The following is a 27,646-nucleotide window of genomic DNA, read 5'->3' as shown; positions in this document are numbered from 1 at the left end:
TCTCTTCCAACACCCTAATGCCTACTTGGATCTGGCGTTACTTTTTACAGTGGTAAGGCACCTTTGTTTTGGGAGCTCTTTTCTGATCATTGGGGAGGAATCGAAAATGACCTCAGTTAAACGAGCTTGACTACATTTGCATGCTATCTGAGCTAAGGCCTGGTGCACTCGTTGTTTGCTGCGCTAGACCCCTCTGATCATTCTGCGCTTGTAAATGCGGGCGCTACTACGGCCTCATAGCATCCGCGTGTACTTTTGATCATCGGCACCTGAATGCCCAGCCCTCCTACTAGGAATACTATTTTTGTTTGCTTGTTTACCTTTGATCTGATTGGTCCCGTCTCTTGTCAGCAACAGAACAGACAGCACAATTGGTGCAAAAGTGTAATCCCATCTCTGTGGAATGGAGTAGGGCCTTCAGTGCATACAATGAATCCAAAGGTTTATGGGGGTGGGCACTATCAGATATGCTGAAGACTCGGGAGCCTTAGAATGTCAACTATTTGGATTTTTTTTAGGATTCTACAAATTTGTAAATTATTGGGCTCAAAGTCAGAATGATGGCTAAAGTGTCTGGATATTTTTCACAGATTAGTCCTCTGTAGCTCTCGAATCTTCCCTCCTTCCAGTGCAGAGACTGTGATAGGATCCAGCAAATGGGGAGGCTTGTAGTCACAGGAAGGAGAAAAATTTCCAATTCCATGATAAAACCGTGGAATTAGGAGGTTTCCCGCTTCACCCCACAGGGTTTTTTTGAAAGCCTGCGAGTTGCGATTTTTGGGTGCTTTTTAATCCTCTCTGTACTGTTTCCTTTTCTGTGTTGAGCCATACTTCCTTATTTAGATTATGGGTAGCCACTGTTCACACCGCCCTTGACTTCTCAGAATGTACTGAACACTGGGGCACATTTGGTCTGGAGCCATTCCTTTTTGTTGCTGACACTCCGGATAGTACAGTGTTCATGAGGTATGTTGAGAAACATAGAGGCTTTGGGTTTAGCAGACATTTCTCAAGTTTTGGAGTCACTTAAAGTTCATACATGGAACATGGGAGGTATCCATTCCCCCGTAAAAAGACATTAAATATTGAAGGTTCTTAATGATAAAAAGGTATCGATTGTCTTTTTGCAAAAGATCCATTTAAGTGCAACTGAACATGCCAAACTGAGCCGTTGGAGGGTAGGCCACATTTTTGAATTGCTTGCGGTTTGGAAAAAGGCAGGTGTAATAATTTAATTCCACAGAGGCACTCCTTTGGAGCTTGGAGGGCAGCTTGAGACCCAATGGGCATATTTGTTCTGGCATCAGTGATTCTGGATCATCAACCCCTGTTGTTATGTAATGTTTATGTTCCTAATACCTTTTTCAGCAGCTTCTCCGCCATTTACATGCATTTGGGGATATCCCCATCTTGTTGGGTGGGGATTTCAATGAGGTTGCAGATCTTACCCTGGATAGATCTCACCCAACTGGGAGAGAGCTTTCTAGAACCCTGATGGGAGTTCTAGAAACCCTGAACATGCTATGTGTGTCACGAAGACACCTTACTGTGCCGGCATAGCGTCCCAGGCTCATCTCAGGCCGGGTCGGAAAGGGCTGGCGGTTCCTCCAGCTGATTCCATGCTGTCTCTCTCAACTGACAGGGCACATTGCCTCCCTTGTTCCCTTCCGTTTCAGGGCCCGGCTCTCTGTGTGGTGCCGACACCGCATGCATGCCTGCCCTGCCCCAATTTCGACCTCCATTGACCCTGGTGATGTCAGGGCTGATTTCAGAAGCCTTCGTCCATACCTGTGTAGGTCTTACTCAGCCCGGAGCCTCAGTTACTGCTAGTTGTAGTGGCACCTGGCTCTGCGGGTTTCCCTTACTGTTTTCTTCGTTCTACTCTATGCTTGACCCTACCTGGACCTGGACCTCGTCCTGCTCACTGCCTGCCTCCGACCCTGCTTGGACCATGACCTGTTCGCTGCCTGCCTTTGACTCTGCCTGGACCGGGACCTTGCTCGGCTCACTGCCTGCCTCTGACCCTGATTGGACCTGGACCTGAACCTGCTCGCTGCCTGCCTTTGACCCTGTCTGGATCTGGACCTCGCTCAGCTTGCCACCTGCCTCTGACTCTGCTTGGACCTGGACCTGCTCGCTACCTGCCTGTGACCCAGCCTGTACCCGGACCTCTACCAGCTCACCATCTGCATTTTGAACCTGCTTAGTTCTCTCTACCTGATCCCGTCTCTGCTGGCACCTGGACTGGGACCTGTGCTGTCTCTTTCCAAGACAGCTGGACCTCAGTCGCTGACTATTTCTCATCTTGGTGTGCCCACCTTCGTCCACCGCTGCCCTACTCATCGCCTCCTTAAGTCCTGTAGGCCACCTGAACCTGGGAGCTCAACTACCGGGGAATGGTGGTCATGGCTGGTGAAGGCCTCCGGGCTTGTTGGCTGTCCTTCCCATCCTTGGGGAGGACTCAGGGGCTTGCGACTTTTTCACACTCAAGGCGTGACAATGTGCAACCCTAGACATGGTGGATGTGTGGAGAAGTTTACATCCCTTGGAAAGGGATTATACTCATATCTCCAGAACTCACACCACCATGTCCAGGATTGATTACCTTCTTCTAACTGGGGGTCTCCTCTCCTCAGTGGAAGCTGTACTGATTGGGCCAATTATGATTTTGGATCATGTGTGGGTGGAACTGGAGCTCACCATGGGCACTCAGCATGTGGAAAGTGGGTTGTGGAGATTTCCCACACACTTATATAAGGACACTAAGTTCTTACTGTTTTTGCTTTCCAAATGGAAATAATTTACAGAATGTAATAGGAAATACCTGGATGACCCTATATTGTACTGGAAGATGGCTAAGGCGGTGCTCCAGGGAGAAATTATTTCCTATACCAGTTTTCAGAAAAAAAGTGTATCATTGAGAGGTGCTGTGCCTAGAATGCCAGGTGACCCATCTGCGTAGGAGATATGGGGTCATCCTTCTATGCAACTTAAGACTCAATTACTGGAGACTCAACAGACATTGAATGAGCTTCTCCATCAGAATGCAAAGAAATCCATTGGATATCATAAATATATCTCCTGATATATTAAATAGTGCTTAACTGGCTATCTGCTGATATTCAGCAGGGGATAACTGGCTATCCCCACTGAATATCCCTGGTTAGCAACTAGCATATAGCTGGTTATATTGGCCGATATAACCGGCTATGTGCCGATGTTAAAACTCAGTTTCGTGGCCATATTTGGCCACATGAAAATCTGGTATATCTTTACTGGCTAAGTCTGTATATCAACTTAGCCGGTTATTTTTAAACTGGTCAAAAATAATCCAGATATTCAATGCTGGTCATTGGAAATGGCCCAGCATTGAATATATGGTTTTAGCGCTGACCGCGGGAGTTAGCTAATGTAACCCCTGCAGTCTGAATATTGGCCTCATAATCTTTTCAGGTTTGCTAATAAAAATAGTAGTTTATTTGCTAAGCTGTTATGGCGTAGTACAGGCCTGAACAAGATTGCTGCACTGAGGGATTCCCGGGAAGAGTTGGCGCATACTGATCTTACTATTAATGCTATATTGCAAACTTTTTTGCTTAACTCTATCCTGAGGACCCCACGTTGGATAGCGAGACCTATTTATCAAGCATAGATCTGCCTCAACTTTTGGAAGCTGACGCTGCCATGCTTAATGGGCCTTTCAGGTTGAGAAAATTGAATGGGCTATTCAGCAGAATCCGTTGGGGAAGATACCGGGGCCAGATGGGTTGCGGAGTGAATTTTATAAGTTCTTGAAGGAAGAGATGGGTCCCTTTTTGGCTTCTGTTTTAAACAAAATTATATTCCACAACCTAACACCACTAAAGCTGGCACAGATTGTGGTTTTATTTAAACTCAAAGTCTTATTGCCCAATCTATTTATTAACCTATGAGTCTAAATTGCTGGCGAAAATCTTAGCCAATTGGCTGGCAAAGGTGTTGCCTACATTAGTGGCAGAGCCGCAGGTGGGTTTTATCTATGGTCACATGATTTCTAAAAACATGCAGTGGATACTACTGGCTCTGGAATTGGTATACTCTGGGGGGGGGGGACGGGACACCTGCCTTACTCATCAGTTTTGACGCCAAAAAGCCTGTTGACAGGTGCTGACACATGGGTGCAGATTTGTGACAATGGGATAATGTCTGAACCTTTTGTTACTGGTAAGGGCACACGCCAAGGCTGTCTGTCATCACCATTATCATTCATTTTGACTCTTGACCCATTTATTTGGGAAATCTAAGGTAATCCCGAGATTCAAGATGTGAAAATTGGCATTCTAAAATAGTGGCCTTTGCTGATGAGCTGCTAGTGTTCCTTTCTGCATCTCATTCCTCTCTTCCTGCGTTACTGGAAAGCTTTGGCGAATACAGTGACTTGTTGGGTTTTAAACTCAATCTGACCAAGTCAGAAGCACTGGCGAGATCCGAATTTCTTAGACGGGGCTGGGGACCCTCCTTTCCGTTATATTGGGCGAATGGCTCCCTTTCGCTATCTAGGAGTCAATTATCTATGGATCCTGGCTTGCTCTATAGATTAAATGTTGCTTTGTAATACACAGGATCAGCTGGATCATTGGAGCAAATTAACTCTGCCTAACAGAGACAAAGGCAATCTGTATTGTACGGTGCTCTTCCTGCACTGGCTATATGGGTTGTAATCTCAGCTGCTTTGCTTGTTGAGTAAAGATCTCAAAGCCCTGCAATGGCTTCTAGCATGGTTTTGTTGGGGGGTGAAGAAGCCTAAAATGGGGTGAAATTATGGTTAGTTCTTGGAGATAGGGAGATCTGAGAGTCCCAGATTTGAAAATCAAGCCTGTCTTTTGCACCACCTTAGGGGCTAGTTTTTGAGTTATGACACTTTCACGGATGTTTCGCTTGAATCTTCTTCCATCCTTGGCATCTTAATTATTTTCTTCATGCTAATTTGGGACAGTTACCCTCCTGGATATATCAGATTCTGTTATTCTGACCCTTGTGGGCTCTATGGAGGGAGCTGCTCCCTTGGTGTTTTGCTTCCTTTGGCGGGCAATGTAGAGTTCTTGCCAGGGATAGAGAATATAATCTTTAAGCAATGGAAAGCATATGGCATTTTTCTCTTGGAACATCTAATAAAAGAGGATGGGACATTCCTCACCTTCCCCAATTTGGTTCTAGCTTGGCGGATAGATTTGTCTATTTACAATTACCACATTATAAGTCCTGTTTACCTCAGCACATTTTGTCTCTTAGGTTTGGGGTTCAGTTGCGAAAATTTTTAGAAGGGAAAGCATCAGGCCAGGCCTCTGTCTCCTGGTTCTATGGGGAATTGAGTGGAGGAGTGACCTAGTGGTTAGGGTGATGGACTTTGGTCCTGGGGAACTGAGGAACTGAGTTCGATTCCCACTTCAGGCACAGGCAGCTCCTTGTGACTCTGGGCAAGTCACTTAACCCTCCGTTGCCCCACGTAAGCCGCACTGAGCCTGCCATGAGTGGGACAGCGCAGGGTACAAATGTAACAAAAATAAAATAGATACTATTGGAGATTCTACATGGAATGTTGCTACTATTGGAGATTCTACATGGAATGTTGCTATTCCACTAGCAACATTCCAACATTCCATGTAGAAGGCTGCGCAGGCTTCTGTTTCTGTGAGTCTGACATCCTGCACATACGTGCAGGATGTGCAGGATGTCAGACTCACAGAAGCAGAAGCCTGCGCGGCCGATCTGCAAGGGCTGACTTCTACATGGAATGTTGCTAGTGGAATAGCAACATTCCATGTAGAATCTCAAATAGTACCAACAGAATCTCAATAGTAGCAACATTCCATTTAGAAACTCCAATAGTAGCAACATTCCAAGTAGAATCTCCAATAGAAGCAACAGTGGAGGAGTGGCCTAGTGGTTAGGGTGGTGGACTTTGGTCCTGAGGAACTGAGTTTGATTCCCACTTCAGGCACAGGCAGCTCCTTGTGACTGGGCAAGTCACTTAACCCTCCATTGCCCCATGTAAGCCGCATTGAGCCTGCCATGAGTGGGAAAGCGCAGGGTACAAATGTAACAAAAATAAAATTATCTAAATGTGTGCCCTCAAAGGATTTTTGGAGGATGGTGGAGTTGTGGGAAAGGGATTTGGGACAGTCCCTCTGAGCATCCTGTATATCAGATGCTGTTCGAGTGATCCCTTGGCTTGTTCACAGTGCAGAGTTGCAGGAATCTCACTTTCGCAGCATTCATAGGGCTTATTTTTCTCAAAGCAGAGCCTATTTAGTGGGTTGTACAGATACTCCTCATTGTTAGAAATGCCAGATGGGGCATAATTATTTTTTTTCATGGGCTTTACCAGTGTATCGATTGTCAAATTATGGCATTTTGGGAAGCACTGTTTCAGTATTTACACTTTGTCTTGGGTTATCACCTCCGAGTCTCCATTGCACTGGCATAGCTATGTGGGGTCACGGGGGCCTGCCCCCCCAAATTGCTCTGGGCCCCTGGTTTGGCTGGCAGGGCCTCCAACCCCCGCCAGCTGAAGCCTTCATCCAGCGCTGGTCTCCGGCACCGCTGATGCCCTGCTCTCTCTCTTTCCCTCATGGTCCGGTGCGCTCCTTTTAGTGAAACTGTATTTAATTTCATTAAAACCAAGGTATTTGTGGTGGCGGTGCTTCAGCTGGCAGGGGTTGGGGACCCCCGCCAACCAAGATATGTTACAGCGATGTCAGTGGGTGGGGAGCGGCAGGATGGTGGGGGGTGGGCGGCAGCCCAAAATATGCTCCCCACTTTGGACTCTGGCTCCCTCCCACCTCGAGTTCTGGCTACGCCCCTACTCCATTGAGGCTATGGGTTTGAGAAACCGGGGATAAATTATCAGCAAATCTTGTGTTTTAGGGAAGAAATGTATCCTAAATCACTTAGATTACCCACCCTCTGTTTGGTATTGGAAGAATAGGCTTCACTCCTTGATGCTATGGGAATCATTTCAGTCTCACCTATCTCCACGATGGCAGAAAAGATTTCTATCCATCTGGGAAGTGTACCTACAGAAGGTATCTCCTGCAGTGCATAGTCAGGTTCTAAATCCATTTTCTATTACCCATCGGGATCCCGCTAGTGAGTCTTGAGCCCTTGGGGAAGGTGGAACACTGTGGGGAGGGGAGTGTACATATGTATCTGTTTCGGACTGGGGCCTAAGAGCTGTGATCCCTGACTATTCTTGTGTATTTCTCTTTATATGGTTTGCTGTATTTGTCACTGGGTTGGGGAGGGGAAGGGTTACTTTCGGTATGTAGATTGTCATAGATGTATTTGTTTATACTTTAATTAAAAGTTTTTAATAATAAAATGAATGATTGTACTCTTTTTTTTTGGAAATGAATGTACATATTTTGCATTTTTAACACTTCCCTTACTGAGCAGCTCCTATCATTATGAAGAGGGATATATTTGGGTACTGCTGTGCTGTTGGCACAGCTCCCTCCTCCCCCTACAAGGTACATGCAAAGCACAAATACAGTGTGGATGATTGAAGAATGGTTCTTTATTACAGCTCCATGCAGGCTTCACAGTACTACACCTATGAAAACAGCACTGACAGCTGAAGGAACCTTTTTCAAAACAGTCGGTATAGCCTTAAATGGTAACCAACTTAAATTTCATAAGCCTATTGGGGGTAATTTACAAAGGGATTTCCAAGAGTAAATGGGCGTGGGCCAAACAGGTTGATAGGTGAATGCTCTGGGATTTTATTTTGAAATTCATCTGACTGCTTTCTTCTAAGCACCTGCCAGTTAGTGAACTCCCACTGCCATGCCAAACAGAAGGGCAGAAAATAGTTACCCACGTTAAATGAAGAGTGGAGATTGAAAAGGGGTGGAGGGGTGGGGTGAAGCCAACCAACAGTGTGCAAAATTTCATTTTGATATTCTCTTATGTGGTTTAAGGAAGAGGAAAGTCCATGTTTTCTAATGTATCTGCAGCATGACCAGCCCTTGCATTGTCAAAGGGAAACTCCAACAAACGGTCTGTTTTGGAAAATGTGCTTGCAGGCTCTGCACAGAGTTTCACAATTGTCTCCTCTAGGAATTATACAGGATATGAAAAAAGAGTGATGAGTCTTGGAATAAGACCCAGAGACTACATGCCAGTGCTAGGAACGAGCATCTTTATTTCTGACAGAGCTGCTGATTTATGGATAAAAGATCAGGAAAAAAAACATTCTTTAAGTTTATTAAGATAAGACCCTACTGTTCCATGTACTTCCTGCCTTCTCGGTGCCTGCTGCTGTATTAATGAGATTTTGTAGGAAGTAGATGGAAGCCAGCATTGCTTCAAAATGATTTCTTGAGACCAACTTAAGCACATCATTTGGAAATGAGAGTGTGAATCAACCAATTAGTTTTGAGCAGCTGGAGGACCAGTGCTGAAGGGGGGACGCAAGGCCCTGAGCATTGAAGAAGGCAGAACATGGACAGACACATGTCTAGAGGGGATAAGGAGAGTGAAACCAACCAGCCCCAAGATGGAAGCAACAAAGGGGAAGGGAAGGGATTGGATTTAGCTCACACCTTTTCCAGTTGTAGCTCAAGCTTCTTCTTTTCTTTACATATTTTTAAGGAGTAGGGCAAACAACTGATAGACAGGGAAACCTCATGTAGTTAAACACTATGGGGTCGATCTTCAAAACCAGTTAACTAGTTAAATGAGCATCTTGCCTGGTTAACTGAGCAGGCCCTAAACCGAAACTTGCTATTGTGTGGGCGGTCTAGGGGTGGAGTCTCAGCCCTCAACTGGTTAAGATAACCAGACGAATAGGACCATAGAAATAAAAGTCCTATCTTTGACCAGTTTAACTTAACCAGTTAAGTGCTGAATATCAGCACTTATCCGTTTAAGTGCCAGCCACCTGCATATACCCGGACGTTTAAATGACAGTACCTAGACATGGCCTGGCACTGAATAGGCATAATATTGGCATTTTAAAAAATGCTGACCGTTGCTGGCTGAATATTACCACTATAATTTTAATTGGTTGCTACCCTGAAGAAACAACTGGGCACCAGCGGGCTCTGATACTGTGAGATCTCTGAAGGTAAACAGGAACAGACCAGGTTAGTTCTTGGTTGGGAGGGAGGTCATTGAGGGGTTTATATTCAAGGCTTCTGATTTTAAGCTTTAACCAATAAAACACTTTCATGCAAAAAAAATTACAATAGGTGTTTATTGGATAAACACTTGAAAAAGACCACTTCTTCTTAACACAAGTGGCACAAGCATACATATTTGATTTCACTGAAAAATTTACCCACAATATTACCTGTGAAACACCAATTTTTGGAACCACATAGAAACTCTAATTACTTGAAAAATAAACATCTACCAGATCAATATTCAAAGCGATTTAACCGGCCAGAAACAGCTTGTGGTCAGTTAAATCACTTGTTCAGGGCTAATTGGTTGATTAACCGGCTAGTGCTGTTAAAAATGCCTGGTTAGTACTTATCTCAAAACTGGCTATTTTGGGGGCATTCCAGTTAACCACCGATATTCAGCACTTAACCAACCAAGGTAACCGCATAAATAGGACCACTTAAAAGTCAGTCCTATCTTTATGAGATGTCTCATAGCCAGTTAAGTGCAGAAGATCACACAACTGTCTACGCTTTAGTTGGCTCCACAAACCTGGGAATTCAATGCCGAAGCCTGCCAGTGGCAGTCAGCAAAATGCTGAGCACTGCTGGCTGAATATCGACCCCGTAATCACAAAAGAGAGGGTAATACAGCATACAAGCATACAATATAGACAAGAAAAAGCAACACTGGACCTTCAAGAAAGAGACAATGGCAGTCCTTTATTGTGAAAAAGACCTGACACGGGCCGTGTTTCGGCGCACAAGCACCTGCCTCAGGGGTCAAAGTGTGTCTTCACAATATATGAGCAGGAATGTTCAGACAGTCTATTGCCAGCCACCACTGTTAGGATTGAACAAACGCTCATTGGTGGCTGGCAATTTACTCAGACTGTCTGAACATTCCTGCTCATATATTGTGAAGACACACTTTGACCCCTGAGGCAGGCGCTTGTGCGCCGAAACACGGCCCGTGTCGGGTCTTTTTCACAATAAAGGACTGCCATTGTATTTTTCTTGAAGGCCCAGTGTTGCTTTTTCTTGTCTATATTGAATATCGACCCCAGCACTTATATTTTTAAAACTTGATAGAAACTCTGGGTCAATATTCCAAGCAATTTAACTGGGCAGGAGACGTTTTTGTGGGGCTATCTGCGGATATTCATTAGCAGTTAAGCGGTTAGTGCCGCTGAATATCCCCTTCTATATATTTCAATTTGTTTATTGATTTACAATTTTAACAAGATTAAACTTGTTTTGAAATACAGCAATAGTTAGATTAATAAGAAATTCAATAATTCTTCATATAAACAATAAAGCAAAAAAAAAAAGGAAGGAAAAAAAGGTAATAGCATACTATCACAAACATACATTTTAAGCTTCCTTTAAATCATGGGGCGAACAGAGTTAGGGAAGAATTATTGCATGAGCATATATAAAAGAAATAAGGTGGTGTAAATACTCCCATTTACTTTAACTATTACATTTGCTTAGAATCTAGAAATGATTTTAGACTATCTGGTGAAAAAAAGGTATATTTAACCTGACCCAACCTAACTAAGTATTTGCACGGATAGGCAAGGAAAAACATCCCGCCTACAACGTTCTTGCTTTTAATGCTAGAAAAGCTTTCCTTCTCTGTTGGGTCGATTTTGTAACATCAGGGAAGATTTGTATTTTTATCCCACCGAAACAGGTTTGAAGATTTTTAAAATAAAGTTTCATCCTGTTCGAAAATCAAGGAAACTATCAGAGTTGACCGGTCTGCATTTTCATCCACCGAACGCTCTAGTATTGCTGAAATGTTCTCAAGATCTAAATTAGTGTGTAGTCCATCCTGTTTTTTCCCATTCTCTCCTTTGGGACTTGGAATGTAATATATCTTATTAACAGGCGGCATCACTTCCAGGGGCATTTTTAAAACTTCATTTAGGTATCTTTTAAATAAATCATAAGGATTAATCCCTGGGAGTTTGGGAAAGTTCAATAATCGCAAATTTAATCTTCTATTGAAGTTCTCAATTTGATCCAATTTCCTTCGATTGTCTGCATTATCTTTAACCACACTGACTTTGAACTCTTGAAAAGAATCTACTTTATTTTGGAAATCAGTCACTTTTTCAGCAATGTCCGTTTTTAACTGGTCAACCTTTAAATTGAACTCTTGAAATTTTTTTTTTAAAGTACTCACTTCTCCTGAAGTTTGTTGTAATGTCCCATCCATTTTGTTCAACATTGTCCAAGTCATTGCCAGATTTACCTCCTTCGTAATTCCTAATGATGTTTCTTGTGCTCTCGGTGTCTTCTCCAACGCTTCCCGCCCCTCACTGACAGCTTCGCCTGAAACACTTCCGGTAGGGTGTCGCTGTTCATCAGGCCTCGTCGTTGACGCCGGGCATGGAGGTCTCACTGTTGCTGGTGGTGAAAGAGATATTTCTTCTCCTAGCAGGGCCTCCACTTCCCCAGAGAGCCCCGCTATAGGATCCGTATCTCCTATTATTTGGGAGATTGGCGCGAAATAGCGCTCAAGACCCGACTGAAGCACCGTGGGAGTCGAGGTAGGTGGGGGAACTACCTTCGTTGTCGCCTTTCTTTTAGTATGTGGCATTCTTCCTCGAGGAAATATATTTTGCCGAGTCGGGATCAGAGCTGCTGTTCCATGCAACCTATTACGCCGCCATCTTAGGTCGCCCCTTGAATATCCCCTTCTAATTGTCTAAATTGAAACTGGCTATGCTGTGGGCAGTCTGGGGGTGGAGTCAAAGCGAAGTTGGTACTTTTATGTGATTAAGTAACATAACATAGTGCCAATATTGAGCACTTAACTGGATAAGGTGACCAGACAAATTGGACCATATAAAACACAGTCCTATCTTTGGGTTTACCTATCCAATTAAAGGACCAGATAAGTGCCATCTGTCCACACTGATGCCCATACATGGCCTCACATTAAATATCTAGGCATAAAGCCACTGGCTGAGTATTTACTCCTCTAATTTTATTCAAATGATTTACTGGCTTAAAATATCTGCTTCTATCAGGCTAAAGGTTGTGCCAGTGAAACAGTTACCAGCATAAATTTAGCTGGGTAAAAAAGGGGTCCACTTAGCTTTAAAAAGAAAGTAAGATAGCACAATATTCAGTGCCAACTGTTCTGTACAAATATGTTTCTAGATCGTCCAGAACAAACTCTGGTCAGGTAGATTAGTTGGGCATTTAGCTGCATATTTTTGTTGGGGGCACTCTTCTCTCTGAACTAATATTGACCCAGTACCCCTGCTTGGTGTTAGGGACACAATGAGGGGCATAATTGAACGAAAACGCCTATCTCCATGGGCGTTTATCTCCAAGAACGGGTCCGTGAAGGGGCGGACCGAACCGTATTTTGGGAAAAAATAGACGCCCATGTTTTGTTCAACAATGTGTGAGCTGGGCGTTTTTGTTTTTCAGCGATAATAGAAAATGAAAGTGCCCAGCTCAAAAACGAATAAATCCAAGGCATTTGTTCGTGGGAGGGGCCAGGATTCGTAGTGCACTGGTCCCCCTCACATGCCAGGACATCAACCGGGCACCCTAGGGGGCACTTTTACAAAACCAAACAAAAAGGTAAAAGAGCTCCCAGGTGCATAGCACCCTTCCCTTGTGTGTTGAGCCCCCCCAAATCCCCCTCAAAACCCACTGCCCACAAGTCTACACCATTACTATAGCCCTAAGGGGTGAAGGGGGGCACCTACATGTGGGTACAGTGGGTTTGGGGGGGGGGTTGGACGACTAATAAGCATTAAGCAGCACAATTGTAACAGGTAGGGGGGGATGGGCCTGGGTCCACCTGCCTGAAGTCCACTGCACCCCCTAACAACTCCTCCAGTGACCCGCATACTGCTGTCAGGGAGCTGGGTATGACATTTGAGGGTGAAAATAAAAAGTTGAGAAACTTCATTTTTTGTGCTGGGAGGGGGTTAGTGACCACTGGGGGAGTCAGGGGAGGTCATCCCCGATTCCCTCCAGTGGTCATCTGGTCATTTAGGGCACTTTTTGGGGCCTTATTCGTGAAAAAACAGGGTCCAGGAAAAGTGTCCTAAATTCTAGCTAAAAACGCATACTTTTTTCCCATTATCGGTGAAATGCGCCCATCTCTGTTCGGCAGATAACCACGCCCCAGTTCCGCCTTCGCCACACCTCTGACACGCCCCCATCAACTTTGTCCGCATCCGCGACGGATTGCAGTTGAAAACGTCCAAAAATCGGCTTTCGATTATACCGCTTTATTCGTTTTTGTGAGATAAACGTCCATCTCCCGATTTAGGTCGGAACTTGGGCGTTTTTCTCATTCGATTATAAGCAGGAATGTAGTTCAATGCAGTCACTTTGGGCTCAGCATCCATGGACTGACTGGCGGAGATGCACAAGCTCTAAGTTGCAAAGAAATCTGCGGCGTGCTTCAGGCGCCAATGCCAGCTCTCCCATGCACACTCGTATGAACTGAGCATGCACCGGAGTGCATGCCGCCAACTTCGCTGCTCGGGCAACATGGTAGGGGCAGGGGCGTATCTGGAATCCGGCGGTAGGGGGGGCCAGAGCCAGAGAGGGGGGGCACATTTTTGCCTCCCCCCCCCCCCGCCGCCGCCGCCGCCGCCTCTCTCCACCCCCTCCCCGCCGTCAACCCTCCCCCGCTGCTTACTTTTGCTGGCGGGGTCCGACCCGCAATCTTCATATTTCGGCTTCCTCCGTGGCCATGTGCTTCCAGGAAGTAACGCTGCAGCGCTGATTCGTTGAATCTAGTTCGGCGTCTGACGTGCTGGGACGTCAGACACCGAACTAGATTCAACGAATCAGCGCTGCAGCGTTACTTCCTGGAAGCACATGGCCACGGAGGAAGCCGAAATATGAAGATTGCGGGTCGGACCCCGCCAGCAAAAGTAAGCAGCGGGGGAGGGTTGACGGCGGGGAGGGGGGCCAGGGCGAAATCTGCGGGGGCCCAGGCCCCTGTGGCCCCACGCAGATACGCCCCTGGGTAGGGGGCTCAGGCAGCGGACTGGTTCGGATGGTGGGGCTTGGGCATCCCCACCAAAAATGTAGGATTTAACGCCGAAAGAGGGAGGGGTGAACAGATGACAGGAAATGTGCATTCCCCTCCCCCCAGTCCACCCAAAATGGGCTTCTGCCTACATCCCTGGTTTAAGGTGTTATCTTTTAGATATGATAAAAAGCTGTGTCCCTTTTCCTATTTCGTTCTGCTCAGTGTTCTTGTTAAATTAACTGCGCAGTGCTTTGGATAAAGGCTCCGTATATAATTCATAAGTAGTCAAACTGGAATCTGAACTGATGGAGCAGAGATAAAGTGACTGGAAAATCATTGCGATGGTTTGACACTTGGTTATAGCCGCTGCCTTCATTTTCTAGCTACAGTCCAGTTTAACAATTATGGTTAGTCACTAGACCAGTGGGGAAGCCAGCGTTCAAATTCTACTAACACTCCTTGTGACCTTGGGCACCAATCACTTTACCTTCTACTACCTCAGGTACAAAACTCAGACTGTAAGCCCTCCGGGGACAAGGAAGTACTTATTAGCTACCATTGAAAAGGTGTGAGTTTAATCCAACAATAAAAACAATCAGGTTGATGCTCATGGAGACCTATTCATTGACTGTCAATGTGAAACTCTCTTATCCATAAAATTTAAAACATTCTGGTTCCCCCTTTTAAGTGTCCTGAAGTTGTGCAGTGAGAATGACAGCCTGTTCTGTAATAGCACCTGGGTGCCTTTATTCTTTTATAGAATACTAGCTCCAGAACTTAGTACAAGAACAGTACTGGGCAGACTTCTACGGTCTGTGCCCTGAGAAAGGCAAGGACAAATCAAACTCGGGTATTCACATAAAGTATCACATACCATGTAAATGAGTTTATCTTGTTGGGCAGACTGGATGAACCGTACAGGTCTTTATCTGCCGTCGTTTACTCTGTTACTATGTTAGTGTAACTTGGCATCTAGGTGCCCGCAATTACACCTGCCTTAGACCTGCCATAACTGTATGCACTTAAACGCGGCAAAGGTGCATGTAACTTACTCTATGTTCTGTAAGCTGTGTGTGTAAGTGGCAGCCCCACCCTTACCCCTCTCATGCTCCACCCATGTGAACACCCTCCTTGCACTTACACACCCTATTACAAAATAGCGCCTAGGTGAATTTCTGCCACATGCATATATACCAGTACACTTAACCACGAAAGTGCTACTATTCTGTACATTGACACGTGCAACCTATTATATGGATAATATCGGGCCATATGCATTGCAAAATAGCCAGATATTGTCTTTATAATTAGGGACGGAACAAAGGCAGACCTAAAAATGATCCATTAATAGATACTGCCAGAGTACTCACTGGCCAATACCTATATGGATAGTGGTACTGAATGCATGCAATATCGACCTGAATGAGATCCTCACTGTATTTTCCAACCTTTTCAGCTGTTTATATGTTTAATCATATGAGCAACAATAAGTGGTACACGGATAGAGATCACAGTGAGAAGTGAGAGACTATAGTGAGGGCAAGAAATTGCGAAGGCCGAGGGGCCACAGTGATGGGTGAGAGATTTCACCAGTGCTGGTTTAGACCCTAGTTATGCAGCCTGTGACAGAAAGCTGCTAATGGCCCAAGTGCTGGTGCTGACCCTAAAGACCCCACCGCCTACATACATGATAGCATTGTCCCCAAGAGTTTCCATTTCCTACACCAATGCTGACAACAATGGTATAAGATGGGTAAGGAATCATGAAACTTCAGTTCATACCAGTAGAACGAGTATGACTGGTCCTTGGTAGATGAAATCTGTGTAGACTCCAGCTTTTTTACCAAACCAGCATCTGCAGAAGAAAAGAAAAAGAGTCTCAAAGACAGCAGAGGATTGAAGACAACCAGCCCGATACGCGAACGGTGGCAGGCAGCGCTTTCGCTGTCCACCGTCTGTGTTAACCCCGGATATTCAGTGCCAGGCTGTTTCCTGTGACCAGCATTGAATATCCGGGTTTATTTTGGCTACTAAAAAGGTTTAACTGGCTTTGCTGGTTAACATTTTAGCGGTCAAAGATAGGCCTGCTATTTAAGCAGATGAATACTCGCGGTTAGGTGGTTAAACACTATTTAACTGGCCAGGAGCCGTTCCTGGCCAGTTAAATAGTTTTGAATATTCGGGGGAACCTGCCTTCAGCAGGGGCTAGGCCCAGAGCATCAGTATAAAGCTCAGAGTGCTATTTTTGAGTCGGTGAGGCTCCACCTGGGAGAAATGTTTGCATTCTACAAAAGAACATTCAAAACCATCTAGAAGATAGAAATAAACTTTCTGTCAACTGCAACTGCCAATATTGGTCCTTGCGGCCTGCAGACAAAACTAGTTTTCACGATAACCCACATTATGGAAATTAAGTAGGTTCATAGACCAATGCATGTAAATATATCAGTACTGTCTGAGGACCCAGTCTCTTTGAATCCTTAGGGCTTGGAACTAGTCATTCTAAGAATTATTGGTTGAATCCATTTAAATCAAGGAAGAATGGATGTGTGCATGCCTGACTGCATAGAGTGAATCTGTAGTGAGAGGTTCAGGGTGTCTAAATGGAAGGCTCAAGTCAACATGGGAATTACCATGACAAAGGATTTCATAGGCTTTGGGGTATCTCATTGATCATTAATACAATAAGATCAAAACAACTATAATACTATCAAATTAATTCAATATCCCAGCATTCTAACATATGCATATTGCAAAAAATAATAAAAATATATTGCCTGAACCTGTGACTAAGACATGGGCTTCTAAGAAACCCAGCCCTCTATGGGTTTGGAGGGTTTCTTAGGAGCCCATGTCTTAGTCACAGGTTCAGGCAATATATGTTACATCTGATATATTGTTTGAAATGCTGTATAATTTGATATTATTTTTGTTGCAATATGCAAATGTTGGAATCCTGGGATACTGAATTTTAAAAATGTGTCTTTCATAGGATAACAAAGTTTTGGATAGTATTATAGTTATTTTGATATTATTGTATTAAGGCTAATACAGCTATATTGAAATTAATTTACCTGTTAGAAATAGGTACTGTTAAAATTGATCATTAATGGGGCAAATCTATAAACTAGCACTAGAGGTATGCGTCACTTAAACACACCAAAAGCACCATTAATTGACAGTTAGGTGCCTGTCAGGGGCATAATCGAAAGAGAAGGGCGCACATCTTTCGACACAAATCGGGAGATGGGCGTCCTCTCAGGGTCGGCCAAATCGGCATAATTGAAAGCCGATTTTTGGCGCCCTCAACTGCTTTCCGTCGCGGGGACGACCAAAGTTCATGGGGGCGTGTCGGCAGCATAGCGAAGGCAGGACTGGGGCGTGCTTAAGAGATGGGCGTCCTCGGCCGATAATGGAATAAAGAAGGGCGTCCCTGACGAGCATTTGGCCGACTTTACTTGGTCCCTTTTTTTTTCACGACCAAGGCTTGAAAAGGTGCCCGAACTGACCAGATGACCACCGGAGGGAATCGGGGATGACCTCCCCTTACTCCCCCAGTGGTCACCAACCCCCCCCCCAAAAAACCAACATTTTTTTAGAAACATTTTTTCCAGCCTCTATGCCGGGCTCAAATGTCATGTCCAGCTCCATCACAGCAGTATGCAGGTCCTTGGAGCAGTTTTAGTGGGTGCAGAGCACTTCAGACAGGTGGATCCAGGCCCATCCCACCTACCTGTTACACTTGTGGTGGTAAATGTGAGCCCTCCAAAACCCACCAGAAACCCACTGTACCCACATGTAGGTGCCCCCCTTCATCCCTAAGGGCTATGCTAGTGATGTACAGTTGTGGGTAGTGGGTCTGGGGGGGGGGGGGGTTGGGGGGGCTCAGCACACAAGGTAAGGAAGCTATGCACCTGGGATCAATTTGTGAAGTCCACTGCAGGGCCCCCTAGGGTGTCCGTTTGGTGTCCTGGCATGTGAGGGGGACCAGTGCACTATGAATGCTGGCTCCTTCCATGACCAAATGGCTTGGATTTGGTCATTTTTGAGATGGGCGTCCTCGGTTTCCATTATTGCCAAAAACTATGGCCGACCATCTCAAAACGACCTAAGGACAACCATTTCTAAGGTCGACCAAAATTTCATGATTTGGGTGTCCCCGACCGTATTATCGAAATGAAAGATGGATGTCCATCTTGTTTCGATAATATGGGTTGCACCGCCCCTTTACGGGGCCATCCTGCGAGGACGCCCTCATGACAACTTGGGTGCCCCGTTCGATTATGCCCCTCTGCATGTTTTTTTCTATAAGGAAGCGCCTAAAAGCCACAGCATCTAACTGCAAGGAGGCGTGTACACGTGAGTGGGCTACAGGCATGTCTCCCAGTTATAGTTTATAGAATACTATAAACTAAAGTGTGTCACTTGGTGCATGTAGGCATGGCACAAGAGGGCTCGCCTAACCATGAGCACATCAATTCCAACTTATGCTAGTATTGTATAATGGAATTGACACTAAGTGAATTGAGGCACCTAAACTGAAGTGCCAATTTATGGAATCGTCCATAAAACTTTTAGCTAAAATGTATGCAGAGGATCTGAGCTCAGGACTCTCTCTCCTTAGCCTTGTGACTGAGATTGAGGACTTGTACAATATAGAAGGATTAACACCTGAAGAAAAAATCAAACAGTGGAGGCAAAAAGGGACACACACAGTATAGTGTGCACATAAAAGGTTCTTCATGACAATGTCCAAAGACCCTTTTTATATTAAAAGGCTCTTTTTTGATGTCCAAAGACCCAACATGGGCCATGTTTTGGCCTAAAAGTTCGATACGTGAAATATTAGAAGTCTGTGAGGTACAATATTACACTAACTGCTCTTTCACATGAATTGAATATGACAGACTCCTGTAGTAAAATGGTGTCGCATTCATGGCATCTAGCCACATTGGTGGGCAATGTTGGGTCTTTCGAAGGAATTAAGTTGATCCAATAAAAGAAGTAACATCTTATTTTCTTTTCTATGTTTTGATTTATTACCTATAAAATTAACTAACATGGCTACCACATCACTTAGTTCTGATTATAAACAGGCAACATGTAAAAGATAGAGAAACATACTTCTCATTATCATAGTAAAGTTTAACGATAGCCCAGGCAAGGATGATGGGGAACGGGATGCCTGTAAGATAAGGACAGACAGGAACATCACTAGTAAACATGTTAACAGCATGATCACCGATATCAAAATAAAGTCGAGATGGGAACAGCCAAGGGCTCCATGAGCATGGGGGTGCTAAGCCCAATGGAAATAACCCCTCCCTGGACACATACAAGGAATTTTCTCAATATTGGTGGTGCTCAAGCACCCACAAAGCCAGCTCCTATGTCTTAATGCATAGTGATGATATGGAATTTGATGCTGAAGGATATGGTCAAGGCATTCAACACAGCCAGGTTTAAAAAATAACATTAATTTTAATTGTATTTATTTAATTAGAAATATTTATAAACCGTATTATCTTAAAAAAAATCTAAGCAGGTTACAACAGTACTGTTGTAACCTGCTTAGATTTTTTAGTAGATGTTTCTGCATTTTATTTTTTATTTTATGTATGTATATATATAAAATAAAAAATAAAATGCACAAACTACTAAAACAACAGCTATAACAAAATAAAAACACATCATACTACAAATCAGTAATATCACATTAATATAATGTCAACCATTTTGTACAGGCAGTTGCTTTGGGCAGGAGAGAGTGGGGTTCTCTCCTACCCCCACTGGACCACTAGGGACTTTAGGTAGGCCCAGGGGGGCCTTTTCTTAGTGGGGAGGAGAGTTGGAAGGAGGTATGGCCCTGGGTGGGGGGGGGGGGCATGGCTCTTTGTTGGGGGGTCTTGACTAGTCAGGGTGGGTAGGAGGGGATTCTTGCCTCACCCAGGGGGGTGGGGAGGAGAAGGAGGAAGAAAAGGTACCTTTTCCTTGTTATGCTGGTCTTGGCCAATATTCAGATGAGGCCAGCACAACCAGAATTAGCCTGAGATATTCAGTGCTGGTACCTAGACATGGTCAGGCACTGAATATCTGGGGCTTATTCTGCCTGCAGCGATCAGTGCTTAAAAAACGCTGCATATCTAATTGCTTGTATGGAGTTTGCTATTTCTAATCAAATGGCAAATGAGAGGGTCAAATTACACCACGGAGACGAAGGAAAAAGCACTAAGGGCCATCAAGTATGGGACAATCAAGAGTCCTTTATTGACAGACCTGACACGAGCAATGTTTCGGCATGCATATGCCTGCATCAGGGGTCGAATTGGGCTCCAAAACATAAATGAAAACCACAGCTCACTGCGCAAAAATAACTGAAGCTTTCCAATATGAAACGTAAAAGTCAACAATGCACAACCGTAACCCATTTCATATTGGAAAGCTTTGGTTATTTGATGCAGTCGGCTGTGGTTCTACATTTATATTTTTGGAACATTTTTCCAAGAGCCCAATTCATTCAACCCCTGATTCAGGCATATTCACGCCAAAACACGCCTCACGTCAGGTCTATCAATAAAGGACTCTTGACTGTCTCACACATGATGGCCCTTGGTGCTTTTTTTCTTCATTTGCTATTTCCAGACACAGCTAATGTGCTAGTCTCCATTACTAGTCTGGCCACTGCTCCTCAGGCTGGGTGAATAGCAGAAGCTAATAATATCATCTATATCAATACAGAAAAAGTCCCACTGGCCCACGTCTTCCTATCTATGCTGCTGAAGATTTATCTCAGCAGCTAGTCATAGGAGATTGAGTACTTGGAGCAGTGCTTCCCAAATGTTTATCCAATATGACCCCATTTTAACCCTTTATAATTTATATGTCCCCAGATGATGATGGAAACAAAATATCAGACCTCTACTCCTCTCCCCTTCCTCAACCACTTTTCTCCTCCCCATGCTTATCCAAAGCTTGAAGACAGCAGCAGCAGTGGTGGCAACCCTAGTAGCAATCAGCAAAATTAGTGTGCATTCACAGACCCCACTGTGTATGGGCTCTAGTCTAACAGGAAGCCCTTGCAGGCCTTTGGAACTTTTGATTCATGGGCCCCCAATTGCTGACTGCCATTACTGGGCAGAGGTCACAGTGGAGGTTAGGGGGAGGACCAGCCTCCCTGTCCTATGATTCTGTTCACTGATGATGAGAGCCCATTTGGGATCCTGATCCAGAATTTGAGAACCCTTGACTTGGAGGATGCTGGAGGATGCCATGACATACCCAGTCAGATTTTACTGCTTTTCTCATTAGTTTCTACCATCTGAATAAATAAGTATATAAGTTTCTGTACTTAAGACATCACTCAGCTTCCCTCTGTATTTATCACCTTGATTTGTAATAATCTAAATGGCTACAAAATGAGTTAAGCCATTCCCAATCATTCTAGTCTATGGGGATGCAAATTTGCATAGAATTGTTTCGTTAACTACCTGTCAAGAAATGTCCAGTTGTGAGAGGTCATGAATCAATGATTGCATTGTAAGCTATTGGACATGTGAATAACAGTGCCTTCCTTTGTTTTTGAAGGATAGGACAATGGTGAGTTCTAGTGCTAATGAGTTAAGAGATCTGGGTCCCATTCCCATCTTAGGCTTCTCATCATGCTCCTTGAATTAGGGACTGTTCTCCTAGTGACATCTAGTGGCTAGCTAGAAGCAGTACTAAAAGTATTTCTCAACTGAGTTGCATCGTGCTCTTGGTTGCCACTGCAATACTCCACTAACATACTTTTGAAGTTACAAATTATCATCTGTTCAGATTTGCTACTTATGTTATTAGTTGCCTTCAGCTCCCCAAATTTACAATACTAAAGCCTCGATATTAAGCCCAAGGCAGAAGCAACCTATAAGCCGCTCACAAACCGCTGGCTGAAAAGAACTATGGATATTCAATGCCAGGGCATGTCCAGCCTCTGGCACTGAATATTCGGGTTAGTCTGGCAACCCAAAACTTAACCAGGCACACCAACCAATATTGAGACTGGTGTCCAGTTAATTCAGTGGAAAAAAAAAAGGACAGCATTTCAGCTGTCTTAACTTTATCCGCTCATTTAACTGGTTAGTGGACCTGAATATCACTGCTAACCTGTTAAATGTTGGCTCCACCCATTCTCCGCCCCCTAGACTGCCCTTAATGTAGCTGGCTAGTGCTTAGTAGTCAGTAAGGATATTTAGCAACACTATCCAGTTAAGTGCCGCTGAATATACTGGTCAGGAGGATCTCCCTCCCCAGTTAAACCCTTTTGAATTTCAACCTGTAAATGATTGAAGTCGCAATGCTCATGATGGTTCCTCCTCCTGATCTCACTGACTACTGACTCTGAGCTTCATCACTTTCTCACATCACCTCCACCCCAGGATCCCACCAACAGGCCGCAGGACTTACACCATCCAATGCAGATGAACATCCACTTCCGGAGTTTGTCTGTGGAATAAGTCAGGACGATGGCCGTGTGCAGGTAACAGCCCTCGCCAAACATCCAAAAGAAATTGGTGACATAGAAGTAATTGTGTGCTGCAGTCACCAGCCTGCAACCAGATCTGGGGGTAGGAAGGGGAGACAGGTGTGAGGAAAAAGTAATTTACAGAAATTCAAGGGACAGAGAGAGAACAGATGGCTTGCTGATAGAGCAGGTGGAAAAAAAAAGAGAAAAGAAAACCTCATGCAAATATACACAATTTGGTAAGAAGTACTTAAGCTAAATTCTAGTAATTAACAGTCATTAGAAATGTCATATAATTCTGATTTGCATAAAATGTGCTTGCCTCTGCTGCATTTCCAAAGCAGATTCCATCCACCTGGCAAGGAAAAGTATAAGCTTAGCTAATCACATGGTTTCAAATCTAATTCTATCCCTGCAGTGAAGGATAAATGAGGCGAAAAACAAATTGTCTCAAGAAAAAAAAAATTTGTTTTGAATGTGTTGCTTGAAAATATTTACACAAAGGCTGAACCTGTTATTAGTCATGAAGATTAGTGCTTTTGAGAGATGTGAAAAGCCTAGTCCTGAGCTAGAAGACTTAATGGCCCAGTTTACCTTTCAAGAAACTCTGAAAGTGATTAAAAGCACCTGGACCAGATGGATTTGGGCCAGAAGTTCAAACAAGCTAAAGGAAACACCTGGAACGGATGGATTTGGGTCAGAAGTTCAAATTCAGAAGCCCTAAGCAAAATATCAGAAAGGGCCACCAGAGCAGGAGGATTCACCCAGATGATATAAGTGGATCCCTCTTTCCACTGTAGGGGCTGCTTGGGTAGAATTTATGCCACTGATTTGAACCAGAGTGCTATAAGCTTCCCAAAGACCAACTGGTCTTCAGTATGCTAGAGACATGTGATATTTTTTGAAGGCTTTTTTTTTGTCCTTTTTCAGTGGCTTAAATATTATTGATTTACAAGAAGGCTCTTTCAAAATTTGAATGCTAAGTTTTTATTGTCTAAAAGATTCAGCAAAGATACTTACCTGTAGCAGGTATTCTCTGAGGATAGCAGACCTTATATTCTCACAATTAAGTAACACGGTCCCGTGTTGCCCAGTCCGGAGCTTATGACAAGCTTTACAAGAGCTTTGTGGAACACGAGACATGCTCTACCATGCATGTTCCTGCCCGCCACATAAGCGCAGTAAGTACTACAGCATAAAAAAGAAAAAAATAGGAGATAACTCCAAAGGAAGGTGGGAGTGTTTTTGAGAATATAAGGCCTGCTGGCATCGGAGAATACCTGCCACAGGCAAGTATCTTCACTTTCTCTGAGGACAAGCAGGCCATAGTTCTCAGAATTGGGGTATCCCTAGCATCCAGGCTCACCAAAAACAACAAACATTGGTCAACTGGGCCTCCTACATCGAGGACAGAACTAGATTAACCTGACACTATATACAAACTGAGTGAGCGGGCAAACTGTAACAGAATAAAAGGGGCCTAGGGGGTTGGAGTTGGATTCTAGACCCCAAACAGATTTTGCAACACTGTCTGTCTGAACTGATCGTTGTGTTGGGTATCCTGCTCAAGGCAGTAATGAGATGTGAATGTGTGGCTTGAAGACCATGGTCACAGCCTTGCAAATTTCTTCAATAGAGGCTGACCTCAAGTGGGCTACCGACGCAGCCATGGCTCTGACATTGTGACCCGTGACATGACCCTCCAGGGTCAGCCTAGCCGGGCATAAGTGAAAGAAAATGCCAATCTGACAGCCAATTAGAGACCATGTGTTTCCCGATGGCGATCTCCCATCCTGTTGGGATCAAAAGAAACAAAAAATTGGGCAGACTGTCTGTGGGGCCTAGTCCACTCCATGTAGTAGGCTACTGCTTGCTTGCAGTCCAAGGCGTGCAAGCTGCTTTTGCCAGGATGGGCATGAGGTCAGGGAAAAAATGCTGGCAAGACAATCAACTGGTTCAGATGGAACTCTGACACAACCTTTGGCAGGAACTTAGGGTGCGTGCGGAGGACTACTCTGTTTTGATGAAACTTAGTATAAGGTGCATCCATTACTAGAGCCTGAAGCTCACTGACCCTATGAGCGGAAGTAACAGCCACCAAGAAAATGAATTTCTAGGTCAAGTACTTAAGATGGCAGGAATCTAGTGGCTTGAAAGGAGCTTTCATCAGCTGGGTGAGAATGATGTTGAGGTCCCATGACACAGGCGGAGCTTTGACAAGGGACTTTCACAAAAGCAAACCTCGCATGAAGCGAACAACTAGAGGCTGTCCAGAGATGGGCTTACACTCTACACGTTAATGATAAGCACTACTTGCACTGAGGTGAACCCCTACAGAGTTGTTCTTAAGACCAGACTCAGATAGGTGTAGAAAGTAATCAAGCAGGGTCTATGTAGGGCAAGAAAGGGGATCCAGGGCCTTGCCCTCACACCAGATGACAAACCTCCTCCATTTCAAAGAGTAATACCTCTTGGTGGAATGTTTCCTGCAAGCCAGCAAGATCTGGGAGAAACCCTCTGACAGACCCAAGGAAGCAAATTTTAGGCTCTCACATACAGGCTGTGAGGGCCAGAGACTGAAGGTTGGGATGCAGAAGAGATCCCATGCTCTGAATGATGAGGGTCACAAAACACTCCAAACTCCATGGGTCTTCATAGAATAGCTCCAGAAGCTGAGGGAACCAGATCTGCTGAGGCCAGTAAAGCACAATCAAGATCATGGTCCCATGGTCTTGCTTGAGTTCCAGCAAGGTCTTCCCCACAAGAGGAACGCATACAGAAGACCTGTCCCCCAATGAAGGAGGAAGGCATCCAACACTAGTCTGTTGTGGGCCTGAAGCCTGGAACAAAACTGAGAGACTTTGTGATTAATTTGAGTGGCAAAGAAATCCACCAAGGGGGTGCCCCTTGCTCAGAAGATGTTGCAGGCAACGCCCAAGTTGACAGAGCACTCATGAGGTTGCATAAACCTGTTCAGCCTGTTGGCCAGTCCGCTGTTTTTGCACACCAGATAAGGGGCTCGAAGGAACATACCATGCCAGTGAGCCCAGCACCACATCCAGATGGCCTCCTGACACAGACAGCATGATCTGGTGCCCCCCTGCTTGTTGGTGTAATACATGACAACCTGATTGTCTGTTTGAATGAGCACAATTTGGTGAGAGAGCCGATCTCTGAAAGCCTTTAGAACGTTCCACATCACTCAGAGTTCCAGAAGATTGATATGAAGACCTGTTTCCTGGGTGGACCAAGCTCCTTGAGTGTGAAGCCCATCAACATGAGCTCCCAAACCCAGAACAGATGCATCCATCGTCAGCACCCTTTGTGGCTGAGGAATTTGGAATGGAAGTCCCAGAGTCAAATTGGTTCAAATGATCCACCACAGAAGAGAGCGAACAAACTCTGGGCACTCGAATGACATCTTTCAGGCTTTCTGTGACTTGACACCACTGAGAAGCCAGAGTCCATTGGTCTGACCTCATGTGAAGGCATGTCATGGGTGTTACGTATACTGTGGATGCCATGTGGCACAACAATCTCAACATCTGCCAAGCCATGATCTGCTGCGAGGCTTGAACCTGAGAAGCCAGTGCAACTAGAGTGTCTGCTCTCGGCTCCGGGAGAAAGGCTCGAACCTTCTGTGTTTCAGCAGGGCTCTAATGAATTCCAGCCGCTGAGTAGGGCGAAGATGGGGCTAGGTAGTTTAAAATGAACCCTAGTAACTCTAGCACCCAAATAGTCCTCTGCATGCTCCTGAGCACCGTCCTTTGACGTGTTCTTCACCAGCCAATCATCAAGATAAGGGAACACATGGACTACCAATCTACATAGCAATGCTGTGACTACCACTAGACATTTGGTAAATACCCTGGGAGCTGACATGAGGCCAACATGAAGAACTGGTAGTGATGTGCTCCAGGCCAAAATCTTAGATACTTCTGGTGGGCTGGAAGTATCAAGATGTGAGTAAATGTATCCTTTAAGTCCAGAGAGCACAGCCAATCATTTCCCTGAATCATGGATAGAAGGGTGCCCAGGGAAACCATCCTGAACTTTTCTTTGACCAGGCATTTGATCAGGCCCTTAGGTCTAAGATGGGACACATTCCCCCTGTCTTTTTATACACAGGAAGTACCTGCTCAACCCTTCCTCCCCGGTGGTACGGGCTCGACTGAATGGGCCTTCAGAGGGGCTCAGAGTTCCTCACTAAGTACATGCTTGTGCTGAGAGCTGAAGTAATGAGCTCTTGTGGGCCATCTGGTGGACTTTGTCACCAATGCAGGGAGTAACCGAAATGGAATATTTGAAGAACCCACCAGTCAGAGGTTACAAGGGGCCACCATTCGTGGAACAACTTCAGCCTCCCCCCAACCGGCAAGTTGTCCGGGATGGTCACTGGTACTGCGGCTAAGCTCTATGGGAGCCAGTCAAAAGCTCACCCCTTGCCTCAACTAGGGAGCTACTGGGGCCTTAGGCACATACTATTGATTGGAATGAGCACGCTGGGGTTCAGCCTGCTGAGGCTGAAGTCTCTATGAGTAGCAGACACCCTTTCTCTACTTGCCAAAATACCTCCTAGAGGAGAAGGCAGATGCAGAAGGCAGAGAGAGGGGATTTCCAATTCCGGACAAGAACATTCTGCAAGATCTCATGCAGTGGGACCATCACAGCCTCTCTAGGAGGGGACTCATAGACCAGGACCTCGAGCATCTTGGCCCTGGGCTCGTCCTCCACTTCTAAAGGAAACAGAATGACAGCTGCCATTTCCTTCACAAAAAAAGGGGAAGGAAAGGCTCTCTGGGGGAGACTTTCTCCTTTCCTATGGAGGGGAGGGGTCATATGGTCTTCCATAATTCTCAGAGAAGTATCGAGGGTCATCATCTGAATCCCAAGAGCACTCCTCATCGTTGTCAGCCTCCTGTGGAGAAGGCTGAGACCGAGCCTGCCTCGACTTAAGAGAAGTGTCCTTGAGAGGGGCATTGA

At 45.0% G+C, this 27,646-nt stretch overlaps 1 protein-coding gene across 1 annotated transcript in view; it reads right to left on the bottom strand.

The window, feature by feature from the left end:
- Positions 1-22,747, bottom strand: part of LOC115481735 (corticotropin-releasing factor receptor 1) — a 59,146-nt gene extending 36,399 nt beyond the window's left edge. The window contains exons 1-3 of the mRNA XM_030221084.1: positions 22,606-22,747; positions 19,288-19,348; positions 15,946-16,018 (exon numbers count right to left, since the gene is read on the bottom strand). Of these exons, the coding sequence (XP_030076944.1) occupies positions 15,946-16,018; positions 19,288-19,348; positions 22,606-22,699 (228 nt within the window). The 5' untranslated portion in view covers positions 22,700-22,747. The remainder of the gene's footprint in view (positions 1-15,945; positions 16,019-19,287; positions 19,349-22,605) is intronic.
- Between the last annotated feature and the right edge of the window lie 4,899 nt (positions 22,748-27,646).

This window comes from Microcaecilia unicolor, chromosome 12, assembly GCF_901765095.1.
Source record: "Microcaecilia unicolor chromosome 12, aMicUni1.1, whole genome shotgun sequence".
Lineage (NCBI taxonomy): Eukaryota > Metazoa > Chordata > Amphibia > Gymnophiona > Siphonopidae > Microcaecilia > Microcaecilia unicolor.
This window is presented reverse-complemented; position numbering and strand designations above follow the sequence as displayed.